General features: G+C 43.6%; 1 protein-coding gene across 1 annotated transcript in view; it reads left to right on the top strand.

Annotated features, from left to right (window-relative positions):
• IGDCC3 (immunoglobulin superfamily DCC subclass member 3) overlaps nucleotides 1-15,104 on the top strand; it is a 194,830-nt gene that overhangs the window by 45,938 nt on the left and 133,788 nt on the right. Inside the window, exon 2 of the mRNA XM_068272436.1 lies at nucleotides 11,816-12,121. Within this exon, the coding sequence (XP_068128537.1) occupies nucleotides 11,816-12,121 (306 nt within the window). The remainder of the gene's footprint in view (nucleotides 1-11,815; nucleotides 12,122-15,104) is intronic.

Below are 15,104 nucleotides of genomic sequence, written 5' to 3'. Positions count from 1 at the left end.
ATTGCAGAGTGCAGGGGGACCTTTGGGGGGTTTGGGATAGCAACAGAGGCTGGGCTGTATAGGCAGATCCAGCCTCTGTATGCAGATAATATTCTTCAAACCCACCTCGGGTTCTCTTTAACAACATTTCTTGGAATAAAATGAGCAATAGAAGTTAATACTTCAGCAAAGTCAATCCTGTTTAATGCCTGATTAAAACATCCATCCCTTTCCCGAGCATGGCACAGCTAATGCATGTCCTCACTCCTCAGCATATCCTAAGCCCACCCTTGTTATAACCTGTGCCAACCAATGAATAGACTCGTATCAGCAAATCTAGGGCCTGCAATTTCCATTTACACAACATCTCCAAGATCTGCCCCTTACTGATCCCAGACACTGCCAAACTTCTTCTTGTCCATGCCTTCATCATCTCCCACCTAGACTACTGCAACACCCTCCTGTCAGGCCTCCCTCTGAACTACATCATAATGAACGCAGCAGCCAGACTAATCTACTCCTCCCACCATACTGTCTCCATGACTTCCCTATGCAAATACCTTCACTGGCTCCCAATCAGCTTCAAGATCCTATGTCTTGCCTACAAATCTATACACAAGTTCTGCCCAACCTACATCTCTGACCTGGTCAGCAGATACACACCTGGCCACCCACTTTGCTTCTCCAATGACCTTTTCCTTTCCACCCCAAGCATCTTGCATTCACATGTGCGACTACAGGACTTGACTAGAGCTGCCCCCATCCTGTGAAGCGCTCTCCCACTGCCCATCAGGCTTGCTCCCTCCTTCAATACCTTCAAATAAGCCTTCAAAACGCTTCAAGAAGGCCTACCTCACTGCCCTAACACTCTCTGCTGAGAACCTCTTGATGCAGCCCCCTCCTATTTTGGCCCCTTGCTGAAGGGGCCCACCATAAATCTTGTACTAGGGCCCATATCTCCTTAAGTACACCCATACCAAAGTTGATCTTTATTTCTTGACGGTACATTGTCATGTCACCATTGCAACCAAGACAGTTGTGTTTTCCATCTTCCTGCATTCATCTACATTTATTACAACAGAAAAAGCTGTAACAAAAGTCTGAAACACAAAGCTGCAGATTTCAGCAGTGGAATTTCACCTCCTAAGTTGGCCAGATACCTGAGTCATTATTTTACCAGAAGTAAAGAAAGTAAGATCAGCAATGGAAACGCCTGCATCAGCTTTACCTTCAGGCAAGTGAGCGATCCACAGAATTAGCAGTGGGTTAGCCAGAATAACGGGGTCTGATGTATTATCTGATGCACATCTACTTAGAGAAGACCCTGATGAAGGTCCATGAAGCAAGGAATGGCTGTCAGGCTGTCATTGTCCCATCCTTGCTTATGTAGCTCCTACAAGAATAAAGGTACAGCTGATGTCTGCTGTCCCACTGCTGACCTTGCATTCTTCAGTTCACGTATAATAAGTAACTTTACTGTGGTATTAGTTATGCACACAGCAAGCAACTAGTCAGTGGTTTGCACAAAGTGACCGAGGTAAAACCTCGTACCTCGTACACACTCCTTTAACGACTTAAAGCGGAAGTGTACATACATTTTAAAGACACTGTTTCACTTACCTGGGGCAAGGCCCCAGCAGCTGTCCTGTCCCGTGCTGGTCCTCCACGAGTCTCCTTTTTCCGTACCTCCGTACCGTTTCCGCCGCTTCGTACCTCGACTTGTAAGTCAAAGCCAGCGCAGCCCTGCCAAGCGTATCTTTTCTTCGCATTCTCCTCTACAATAGCGGGGAACGCAAAGAAAGGATTTCGCCCGGCGGCGAAACCGAAAGTAGCTGGCGGCGGGAGAACGGAGGCTCGTGGAGGACCGGCGCGGGACAGGGTGGCTGCTGGAAGCCCCAGGTAAGTGTCTTTAAAACGTATCTACAGTTCCGCTTTAAGTCGGCTGATGCAGCCGATAACAACCGCCTCAGCCAAAAATCAGGTATGTGTATGGCAACCCCAACCTGCGAGCTATCCACTGGGCAGATCTACTCAACCTCAGCAAAGCCGATCCCCCGCCTATCCTATTGTCCCTGCTGCTTCCCCCACCCGCCGCGTGTCATCATTCATGCATGCATGCGTGTCATCACCCCCCTCCACCCCCCACTTTGTCCCCTTGCATAGCAACACAATGCGTCATTAGCTACACAGCTGACAGGTGTGTGTGCAGCCTGGACAAGCAATGATCCCCGATGGGGGACATCAGTTAGGATTGTGTATAGGCCCTTAGACTGTACCATTTATTGTTCCTCAGACTGATCCCCACTGTAAATGCTGATTGTTGTCTGCTTCAGCATAAACAGACTTCGGCAATACATGGCTCACAACTGTCCCCATGTCTCATTTCATTCCTTTAATGTCCCTCTTTTTGGACCGATTCACAGATTCAATCATAGGGAATAACCACTAAAACGACTAGAGTGATATACTGAGACTTACATACCAATTAGTGATACCAGCTACCTTTAAGCAGACATATCTCAAAAAGTAAAACAAATTAGGTTCACGGCTGGTATTAGATAGCTAGTAAGATTAATACAATATAACAAAAAACACTGAGATAAATAACATGCATGCACTGCATACAAGGGTAGAAGATATCAAAACGACAAAAACAAAACACATTAAAAATACCAGGTAGTGGAAGAGCAGGGCATAAGCCATGCAGCATGTATAAAGCTATGCTAAAGCCGCACACAACTATGTTTCCCGTCCTGGTAGGATGATTTGTCAGAGTAAAACATAAATTTACTAAAACTTTGTTGCATTGTTCTAAATGTTAAGTCTATTACTTAAGTTATTCCTTGTTTATTACTAAATGCTAATAAAAAAAAGGACCAGTGTGATTAGAAACGTGTAAATATTTATTTTGCTCAGTCAGGTGTGACTGGAGCTGGGGTGGAAAGGTGGCTGGAGAAAGTGTAATTAGCGGGGTGTTGCTGGAGGGATAGTGAAGGTGTGGCTGGAGAAGAGGTTAGGGTGTGGCTGGAGGTGTGGTGAAAGGATGGCTAAAGTTGTGGGGAAGGGTGACTGTAGCTTTTGTGGGGGTGACTGGAAGAGTGGTAGGAGCGTGGCTGGAGGTGTGGTAAAAGTCTGACTGGAGGGCTGTTGGGTATGTGGCTGAAGGTATGACTGGAGGGCTGGTGGGGATGTGGCTGAAGGTATGACTGGAAGGCTGGTGGGGATGTGGCTGGAGGTGTAACTGGGGGGCTGGATCTGGCTGGAGGTATGACTGGAGGGCTGTTGGGTATGTGGCTGAAGGTATGCTGGAGGACAGTTAAGGGTGTGGCTGGAATTATGACTGGAGAGCTGTTGGGTATGTGGCTGAAGGTATGACTGGAAGGCTGGTGGGGATGTGGCTGGAGGTGTGACTGGGGGCTCGATCTGGCTGGAGGTATGACTGGGGGGCTGTTGGGTATGTGGCTGAAGGTATGCTGGAGGACTGGTAAGGGTGTGGCTGGAATTATGCTTGGAGGGCTGGTGGGGATGTGGCTGGAGGTGTGAATGGAGGGCTGGATCTGGCTGGGAGTGAGAATGGAGGGCTGGATGTGGCAGAAAGTGTTGCTGTTAGGGCTGTGGTCAGAAGAGTGGTCAGGTGGTGGCTGTAGGTTTCATGGAAGTTTAACTGGAGGAGTAGTGGGCACAATACTTTTATCCAAATATTTTTGTGGTAAAATGTGTTCCTAGTTGTGAGGTATGGCATTATGAACTTTAGTGGTCCACATAGACAGAACCTCCATCTAGGCTGGAAACGACCTTAGTGCATAAGATACAGACAAACATTGGCAGACAATTATTAATAATGTGAAAGGGCTCTGCTATTGCTTTTTTGTTTTTCTACAAAAGAACTATCATTTATCTGGGATCAGAGATAGAAGCTGATAAGAGTGTCGAAAGCCGTGAGTGAATATAAAGTAAACAGAATAAGTGATGACACAGTGAACTAGGTGTATCATATCCTAATAAATGTGTTTGTGTTCACCAAAGGGTTAACGTTTAAAAAAAAAAAAAAAAAAAAAACAACTATGAAAGTCACTAATTTAAAAGTCAATAATTCAAAACAGGTGGATTGTCCATGAACCACAGCTGGGAAAAGTCAAAACATTGGTGAGAAAAAATCTTTGAATTCCATCTGTGAATTATCTGTGTAACTCAATAACTTGCAACTGTGTCAGCAGCAGCTACTGGGAATCCTCCTGCTTACTCACACAATGCTGCACAGGGACAGGAAGCCCTCTTAGCCTCTGTACACATCCACACTGGGAGATAAGTGGTTTCTGAAGAGCACAGAGGCATGATACTGCCCAGCAAGTGGTAGCAGTAACACCTCAGCTTCTCCTCTATGATGATGGGTTTCCACCTTCATATGACTTTCACAGGTATTTTACAAACATTGGAACCTGCCTCCTTTTTGCTGTTTTTTTTTTTCAGTTTTAGTCGAACTGGTGTTGCTTTGTAGCCATGGAAACAGTCAGAGGCGTATCTAGAGGGGTGCAGGCATGGCACATGCCATGGGCGCCACAGCACTATGGGCACCACGCATAGCCCTGTGCTGCACCCCCATGCTTGCCCCCATGCCTCTTCATCACTCAGACCTGAAATCCGATTGATTCTGTTATCTGGGGAACATGACAGAGAGAGAATAAGAAGAGATATTTCCCAAAAAGTAATTTCAGCAATATGCCAAGCCAAAAAATACATGCAACCATAACACAAAAAATGCTGTTTTTGGAGTGGAAGGGGGCTGTAACAGGAGGGGGGGCGCAATTTCAGTGTTTGCCATAGGCTCTATATCAGCCAGATACGCCCCTGGAAACAGTACACTGATTGGTTTATGGAAAGCCCCCAAACTCTCTACCTAAGTAACTGTCTCAGGAAGCAAGTAGAAAGTGAAGAAATTCCTACAAAAATCAGTAGTTTATCTTCATTTTAGTATTTAATTTATAAACAGATGCACATTTTTAGGGGTATCATAATTGCAGATGACTGTTTACTATGGAACCAGTTTGGATCCCAGCCAGGTCAACATTTGCAAGGAGTTTGTATGTTCTCCCTGTGTCTGTGTAGGTTTCCTCCGGGCACTCCTGTTTCCTCCCACATCCCCAAAAAACACAGATATGTTATTTGGCTTCCCCCTAAATTGGTCCCAGTCTACGATACATACACTACACGATATATAATTAGACATAAGACTATGGTAGGGATTAGATTGTGAGCCCCTCTGTGGGACAGTTAGTGACAAGCCAATATACTCTGTACAGCGCTGCGGAAGATGTTGGCGCTATATAAATACTAAATAATAATAATTATAATAATACCCTTGGCTAATCATATGCAATTACCCCTTCGGCCTGTTGCAGATAAGCGTGAGCTGGTGTAGTAACTGTCTCTAAAACAGGTGAAATACAGTACATATAATGGTTCATGAGGGATTTTTCTCTTCTTTAAAGTGGAGTTACACTTTAAATTCAGCAAAAAAGATTAGAATTTGAAAAAATAACAAAGTGTATGAGGTTTGAAAACCAGTCAAGAACAAACCTACATCTAACAGTTCATTGCTTGTGAAGCCAGTCAGTCACTCAGCACTCGGTGCAGTTGATCCATGGAGCAAACCTTCACAGCATAACTAAATACACAAAATTCTTGGGGTTCCCAGGGTGCCAAGCTCAGCACCACCCACTTCCTTGACCGGGCAAAGTGTAGGCACCAAGATTGACTTAAAGGGGCACTATAGGGAAAAAAATATTATGATTTGTATGTGAAGTACAGCTAAAAAATAAAACATTAGGAGCAGAGACATAAGTCTAATATTGTTTCCAGTACAGGAAGAGTTAAGAAACTCTTCCTAGTTGTTATCTATGGCAAACAGCCATTGAGCTCCACGACTTTCAAAGTCGCAAAGAGCTCTGTCTTCTGAAGCTTGTTATCTCAACTGTCAGTCATTGTATCTTCTTTTTCTCTCCAAAGAACAGGTCAGTAGTTCACAAGACTGCTCTGTAATAACATTTAGAATGCTGAGTAGTGTGTAAAATGCAAATATTAGAGAATGATGCAATGTTATAAAAAAAACTATATAACTGAAAATAAAAATATGAGAATATTTTCTTTGCTACTAATCTTCTAGTAATTATCCGTACTACACAACCAATTCATTACATCATAATTTTTTTCGCTTCAGTGTCTCTTTAAAGGGGCACTATAGGGAAAAATATGTATTCTTTTTCTCTACTAATATGTACATTAATAGATAAGCTATCAGCTTTCAAGCAGAGCTTTTTATTTCAAAGCCTCCTTGAAGTGCCAAAAAACATGAGACATTTTTTCTCCATATGTGGTAGTCCCCTACCCACATATAGGCAGCAGGCATTTTACCACTGAATTCATTCCTGCTCACAAGACAAGTGGGCTGGCCTGTGTAATTGCTGCTGAAAGTGTGTTGTAGCAATATATAAATAAGCAATCAACAAAAAATGAGTAAGCCCTAGAATTGAGCTCCTAACCTCCTTTAGCAAAGACAGTTCCTTTACCACTCTTCAATGGCTTCTGCTAATGTGAGTTGGAGGAAAAAAATGTACTCATTATTTTTCAACCCAATCACTCAGCACATGTAAATTTCTTTCTTCTCTGGACGTATAAAAGAATTGATTGATGTGTGGCCAATGACCATGTTTATGTGCTTTCTATGCATCCTATACTTAGAGTAAGTTTCACCTAAAGCATTGAAACCAGAACAGCTTGTTTAAAGTGCATGCAAAGCGTGCCTTAAATTCAGGTGCATTAAAAGTGCAGAGGTATGAATGGGCTCTGGATGTCAGAAGGGACAGATAATGTGTGCAAGCTGAAACAAAATAGGGCTGTATACAATGGGAACCACCTTGTGCAAACGGGACTATCCATCCAGTCCAGAGAACCAGCACCATTTACACACAGAGACACTCAGGTTCTACCAAATGGAATGCCATTTTCCTTTTATTGCAGAAATTTCAGCAGAATACACAGCATGTCTAGCTGTCCTCACTGTGCAGAGCCCGGTCTCCTGATTACATGGTTTAACATTAAATATAAACCCTGGTAGCCAGAAAACTTCTCTCCTAGGTGTCATAAGCCACCCTAATCCCACAAATGTAGCCAAACTCCAACCTCTCTCCATGTGCTATGCCTAACACATGCTAAATTTCCTAGTACTTGCGCAAGTTGCACTGTGAAAGTAGCACAACCCTCATGGTTAGTATAACATGCGTTGTGGCATATTACCACAGTTTCGTGAATATGCCCCAGTAAGACCACTTCTACAGTTTCTTGTGGCATGATGCACATGCTTTGTACACCACCACAACAAATAATGAAAGGGGGGGTGTTATTGGATAAGAGGGAGATTTCTTCAGTACAGCCCTAGGAAACAATAATGGTTTTAGTGCTGCTATACATGCTACTGTCTGCACCTGCAAATTATTATGCTTTGTTAAAATTGTGGTTCTATTGGTTTGTCTTTACGTTTTTTTTATTCTTTATTTTGCATACTTGTCTATCAGAGTGTTATAGATGAGTTCCACTGATTGACATCTGATAGCTTGGTCGTTATACATACATATTCACTAGTACTAAGTTGCTCTCTGTCACTCCTTCCTTTAAAATCCCAGTGTGTGATGTCCCTGCTCCAGGACCCTGTAGCTTATATGGCTATACCTTTTGGGGGTGGTTTTGTTTATTTGTACAATATAATTTTCTTTCATACTTTTGTTCTTTGAGTTTAAAAGGCTGATATGTAGATGTAGATGATGATGATAAAGAAGTTGAGGTGACTGGGTGGGGATGGTAAAGGACTGAATGGGAACAGGGTGACAAATGAAACAAATAGACCGGGAGGAGTAGGGATGGTTTGAAGCTGAATGGTGATAGGTGAGGATGGGGACAAGATTATGTCACTGCACAGCCCTCCAGTAGCAGGCGGCTTCCTCAGAAAATGTAATCCTTGCTGGGTGACACTAATCAGTACTGACAACCATTACATAACAGTGACAAATGGGAGGACCTCCCTCTCTTTCATATATCCCATTTATCTGCTTGTTTGGGCTTCACTCACTTAAAGAGGAACTGCAGTAAAAATAAACTAATGAATACAATTGCTTATTGTTAAGAAATATTAATTTATAAACAGTTTAGTCAGTGTTTAGCAACTGTAAAATCTTTCCTTACCCCGATTTACGATTCATTGCAGGCGACATATCTTTAATTCTGCTGAATGTTTGTTTATTGAGACTTCTGAAGCTAGTAGAAAACATTCTTGTTCTCCCAGAATGCTCTGAGAGGAGAATCCCGCATCACTGGGAGGTTGGGATTACATACCAATATACAGCAATTTATAGTCATAGTAAATACAGTATATCTGATGATGCTGAAACCAGAACAATTACCATAAAAGTGGGTATGCTGAATCACTTATTGCATTGTACTAGATGTCACTACAGTGCCTCTTTAATTATTGTTGAGTTACATATGTTGCATTTGCCAACACATAATACACAAGGAATGCCTGTATGTCGATTTACAAGTGCAGAACTGAAAGAGTTATTTTTCCAGCCATCACAGCCTACAACTGTTGAAATGCTACAACATATGTGCCTGAAATGTCACTACAAGTTTACATTGATAAATGCAAGTCTGGATTCATTAAGATGACATGCACAGGAAAGAATCAGTCTTGGAATGCAGTGTAGGGAGATGTTTGATACATCTGTTGCTTTTGAAAAGGAACACTGCAATCTTTATGTAAAAGGAGACGGTTGGAACAAAATCTGCCTTGGGTTTGATGGCAGTTTATGGAAAATTAACATTCACAGTAAAGATTAAAACATTTGTTATATATGTCGTAATCTTAACTTGGAACCGTAACGAAGCATAGTAGAATGCAGTAAATTATCCCGGATACCGACTTTTATGGTAAATATCCCGGTTTTAAACATCAGAAACACTTCATATATTGGTGTATATTGGTATGTAGCCCCTCCTACCCACTGGGGCTTAGCCTAGGCTGTTTATTATGTTGAATTCTCTCTACCCTTCCCTCCCACCTTGAGCATTCTGGGAGACCAGAGATGTTTTCTACTGCTTCTAGAACACTCAGTAAATTATCATTCTGCAGAAATCCCCTGCCAGTACTAAAAACATTGCTGCCTGCAATAAATGTCATGCAGTAAATCGGGGAGAAGAAAGATTTTACAGTGGGCAAGCACTAAGTAAATAATTTGTCATTGAATATTGTAAAAAAAATAAATAAGCAAAATAAGCTGTATTTCTGAGTATATGTTTATCTGTTATGTGTGACCCCAGGTACTGATTCACTGGGCTAAAGGTACAGCTTAGAAAGAGCACCACCACCTCAGGCAACGCTGTCACAGGCCAGTCAGGGTCTTGGGCAAATAAGCATTGTTAACTTCAACAGTGGCTAGCCAGCAGTTTTGTTCTCCTTCAAAAGTTATGAGTTGACTGTTCCTTCAACACCACTTGGTCCTGGCGAATAGCCATAAGAAAGGAGCTTCTGCACTCTCTTCATAAGCCCCAGGGGCTGACATTGGTTACGATAAATAGTTTTACTTAGTGCAAAAAAAACCAAAAACCTCACAAAAATTATTTTTGTGAAAGTTTTTTTTTTTTTGAGAAACAATGCTGACTCAAAAACACCTAATAAGTACAAGTTAACTCAGTAAGCATGGACATATTCACACCAGAAACATTTCAGTGTGCACCCAACGCACAGCAATTTTACAGGTCTTCACGTAACGGACACAGCAAACATAGCACTTCTTTCGCAATATGTGCTTTTTCACTTGGGCATATGTTGAAATTGCCATACGCTACACATGCATGGTAATTTTACCAATGTTTATAGAATATGCCCCATAGTTATATACAGTTATCTAGACAGATAAAGGACATATGTCCATCAAGCTGAACCTCTTTAGCTTCTCTGCACCTTGATTTAGACAAAGGGAAAGGAATAGGGGTAACATGTTTTCTCAACTGAAAATAAATGTTTCACCATTATCTAATGTGCTAATGTATTTTTCATCTTAATTACTGTTACTGTAACTGAAAAGCAGCTTTTATAAGCAGGTGGTAAAATCTCTTTTCCTCCATACACAGTTCATATCCTTTTGTCATTTGTAAAGACCTAGGCAATTTTTTTATTGCCATTTTAAGTACTGCATGTACAGTATACATTTTTAACTAGATCACCTCTAAGTCATCTTTTTTTTTGTAAGTAAGTAATTGTGCCCTGCTTGTCTAACCTTTCTTTGTAAGTGAGACCTTCAATTCTTTCTATTCTTTTTCCCTGCCCTCAAAAGTTGTATTCTGCCAGGAAAACTTTAATGGCTCTAATTTGCTTATCAGTGATGTTTACTATATTCCCGACAAGGTACCGACAAGACAGAAGCTGTCACTTCCATTTCTCGAAATGAACTTTTTCTGGCAGCAAAATACCACATGTAAAATAGCCTGGTTATTTATATGTTTTATATTGTCCATACACGTTTATCTCATCATGTCACATATCTTCTCGAGTACACTGTAAGTCCTGACTTACTAACTTTGGACAATGTTGGAGATCATTGAATCAGAATCACGTTTATTTCGCCAAGTACAACAGGAGTTGTACCCGGAATTATTTTTTGGCACATACAGGGTCGGTGATGGTACAGTTTTAAACAAGTAGAAAGAAGCAGCATACAGTTCAGGAGAATATGCATAAGTAGTCATATACAAAGATCAGAAAAATCAGAAAACAGAGATGAGACGGACCAGGGGGGTAGACTGAACACTATGTGAGCGGAGCTGCCCCTCTGTCGGTGGCGCTCGACTGCTCTGCAGCGATATTCAGGTCCCCCAGAGTGTCCTAGAAAAAGAGAGACAGAGTCCCATTTTGTGGAACTTATCCACAGTGACTGTCCATGCTGAAGGCCAAAGTGATCTGGTCTGCTGGAAGACACAAAGTAGTCCTCTAAGCCTTACAGGGCTACGGAGCTGCGGAGCAAGCAGTTTCAGCCTGATCTGGATGGAAAGTGCTCAATCCAGTTTGACCTCAGGCTGGAGTGTCCCCGATGGCTGGAGGGGGCTGTGCTGCAGAGGTTCTCACCTGCACGTTGAGCGAGAGAAGCCAGTTTACAGGCTCTAGTGGGTCGCGGGGGTCTGGCCTCCATCCGTTCCAGTGCTGGTGCAGGGTGGCTGGATTGCAGATCTGTGGCAGGCAGGAAAGCGACCAAGGACCCGCCGTACCGTTGTTGGCAATTGGTCTGCTGTGAGTGAGGCTAGGGTTTCTGAAAACCAGACCTAGGACAAGTAAATAATGTCTGCTATTAGGTAGCAAAAGTTTTCAAACAATAACTGGGTCACACTGTACAATTGCAAGGGATGTTGTAAAGTTGATGAATCAGTGTTTGTGTAGTTGCATTAGTTAGCATGTACCAGCCCTGGAAAGCATTAGTAAATCAGGCCTCATGGATTGTGTAGTTTACTAGCTGTGTTTCCTCAGATCTGCCAGCTAAACTCCCTATGCGAATATAAACCTAACATTCTGATCTGGAACATCGAGTTTATGTGCTTCTCCTTCCAATTAGTACATGACGGCTAATTTATTTTAAATAAATACCCTGAGTAGCAAAGTTTAACTGAACTGCTTCTAATGCAAATAAGTCATTTAAGCAAATTTGTTGTAAATTTGCACATTTGATAAGAGAATTCTTGATGATTGTCCAGTATGTTCTGATGAACCTGATCCAACCTTGTTCTTTTCCATCAGGTCTGGGTCAGTCGGTGGAGCTGGCGTTCACAGAAGAGCCTAATGATGAGGTTGCCATCCCTGGGCAGTCAGTAACTCTGCTGTGCTCTGCCGATGGTGTCCAGCCAATCACCATAACCTGGAGGAAGAATGGATCTCCACTCTGGACTGGGACAAACGCATTCCCACTTCCTAATGGCTCCCTTTACCTTCCATCTTTCAACAACATTAAAGATGATGGATCTTCTGACCAGGGAGATTATGACTGTGTGGCACAAAACCGATTTGGATCTGTGGTGAGTCGGCGGGCAAGAGTGCAGGCAGCAGGTGAGCTTGTCATCAAAGAGTAACTGTTATCACTACATGCTAAACATTGTGAACATTTAACTCTTGTTTACCTGTGTTGTTCTATTTGAATCCCTTACAGTGAATCACAGAATCTCAATATCTATACTGTGTTGGGCAAAGCTAGAAATAGGCAAGGTTTCCAAGCACGTTAACAAATTTAAAGTGAACCTGTCAGGGCTAACAAAGTGTGCCATAAACCGATATGCTAATTGCGGCTATCACGCCACCCAGTGTATAATTTGAGTATGTCAAAACAGATATTTTCCACTGCGCTCACCACCAGGAAACAGAAGGCTGTAACCTATAAACAAAGCAAACCTAACATAGCGTAAAACTGTAAAATAGGACAGGGTTTATCAGTTTGAAAGAACATAGCACCCAAGTGTCTGTAAAGCCACTCCAGATACACCCTTGGTGCAGACACAGAGCCCCCCACCAACAGTGAGGCTAGGTGCACACTTAGCAGAAACGCTAGCGTTGCGGAAAACACTGCGTTTTTGCCGCTAATGGAAGTCTATGGGCCGCAGGAAAAAAACGCAAATGCGTTTTGTATGCGTGCGTTTTTAAAAACGCTGGTTTTGTTGCATGATATGCAAAAATGCACATAATGAAAGTCAATGGAAACGCAATGGTATGCGTTTTACATGTTGTTTTATAAAAATAATTTGTGATGTATTTCCGCTTCCTGTTGTCTTCCTAATTATTTGCATAAAACACCATTAAAAAAAACACATATGCGTTTTGTATATGTGAAATGTAAACGCATTAAAACACAAGCAAAATGCTTGAAAAATGCATCTGCAGTAAAAACCACTAATACAAATGCACCAAAAACGCAGTAAAAACGCACACACAAAAAACGCACATGACATAAAACGCAACCTTTCATGTTGTGCTATGTGTGCACCTGCCCTGAAGGGGCTCACTGGATAATAACCACATCACAGCCAGGTGGATCTAGCGTGTAATTGGAACCAAGCCTTCCAGGTCTTGGATAAACTTCAGGTTCACACTGTAGCTTTCTGATAATATATTTATTCAATCCTCCATAAAAAGCAAGATAAAGACAATCTCATAGTGTAAAACTGTATAACAGGACGCTTCTCGCGCAAAAAAGATTTACACTCATGAAGTCACAGTAGCATTCAGGGCAGCCATCAGGGGGGGACAACTGATACTGCAGTGAGGGGCCCAGGGCTTCTGGGGGCCCTGGGCCCCCCCCCCCAAAGCGCTGGAAAGGCCGCATGTGCTGGCTGCAAACCTGTGGCTCACTAACCAGCACACCGCATTCCAGCACTATAGGCAGGGGCAAATCCAGGATTTCCAAGGGGGGGGTTCCTGAAAGTGGTGTGTGGGCGTGGCCAAAATATGGTGTGGGTGGAGCCAAATACTAGCAGTTTCTAGGCTAAATTGCACCCAGGGTGAGGGCGTAAAATGCGCCCCCAACGTGGAGACAGGTATAGGTGCCCGCAGTATAGGTAGCCAGCTATAGGTCCCCCCCAGTATAGGTAGCCCATATAGTTGCCCCCAGTATAGGTTAGATAGGTATATGCCCCCCAGTATAGATTAGATAGGTATATGTCCCCCAGTATAGGTTAGATAGGTATATGCCCCCCAGTATAGGTTAGATAGGTATATGCCCCCCAGTATAGATTAGATAGGTATATGCCCCCCAGTATAGGTTAGATAGGTATATGCCCCCAGTATAGGTTAGATAGGTATATGCCCCCCAGTATAGGTTTGATAGGGATATGCCCCCCAGTATAGGTTAGATAGGGCTATGCCCCCCAGTATAGGTTAGATAGGGCTATGCCCCCCAGTATAGGTTAGATAGGTATATGCCCCCCAGTATAGGTTAGATAGGTATATGCCCCCCAGTATAGGTTAGATAGGTATATGCCCCCCAGTATAGATTAGATAGGTATATGCCCCCCAGTATAGGTTAGATAGGTATATGCCCCCCAGTATAGGTTAGATAGGTATATGCCCCCCAGTATAGATTAGATAGGTATATGCCCCCCAGTATAGGTTAGATAGGTATATGCCCCCCAGTATAGATTAGATAGGTATATGCCCCCCAGTATAGGTTAGATAGGTATATGCCCCCCAGTATAGGTTAGATAGGTATATGCCCCCCAGTATAGGTTAGATAGGTATATGCCCCCCAGGATAGATTAGATAGGTATATGCCCCCCAGTATAAGATAGGTGAAGGAAGGTGCCCGCCCCCTGTGTGGGGAGAAGATTGCCCGGGGGAGAAGACAGAATAAAATGATGGAGGCGCCAGCCGCGCTAATAAGGGATGCGGGAACCGGCTTTATTCCTCGCTCCCTCCCTCCCTCCCTCCCTCTGAATGCCCCTCACCTGCGGTGAATGTGTGCCCGGCTCCCCCATGAGTGTGTGCGCAGCGGAGCGGTAGGTCCTCTTACCGCAGATCAGGCGCACCAGCAACTAGTCTCTCTGCTTCCTGTGACGTCATGGTAAACAGGAAGCATGAGACTCCAGTTGCTGGTGCGCCTGATCTGCGGTAAGAGGACCTACCGCTCCGCTGCGCACACACTCATGGGGGAGCCGGCACACATTCACTGCAGGTGAGGGGCATTCAGAGGGAGGGAGGGAGGGAGGGAGGGAGCGAGGAATAAAGCCGGCTCCCGCATCCCTTATTAGCGCGGCTGGCGCCTCCATCATTTTCTTCTGTCTTCTCTCCCCAGCCGGCCGGGCCATGCGGCAGCCCCACTTCCGGTCTCGGTGCAGGGGGGTGTTCTAGACACCCAGAACAACCCCCTCCGTGCGCCACTTATAGGGGCACTTATACCTGGCTAGGGGAGGTAGACGAGCTGAGACAGAAGGGGACAAGAGGTAACACAGGGGGATAAAAGAAGGACAGGGGGAACAGAGGCGGACAAAAGAGGCACAGGGAGAAAAGAGAAGAGACTGGAACATGAGGTCACACAGAGGGACAC

This window comes from Hyperolius riggenbachi, chromosome 3, assembly GCF_040937935.1.
Source record: "Hyperolius riggenbachi isolate aHypRig1 chromosome 3, aHypRig1.pri, whole genome shotgun sequence".
NCBI classification, from domain to species: Eukaryota; Metazoa; Chordata; class Amphibia; order Anura; family Hyperoliidae; genus Hyperolius; species Hyperolius riggenbachi.
This window is presented reverse-complemented; position numbering and strand designations above follow the sequence as displayed.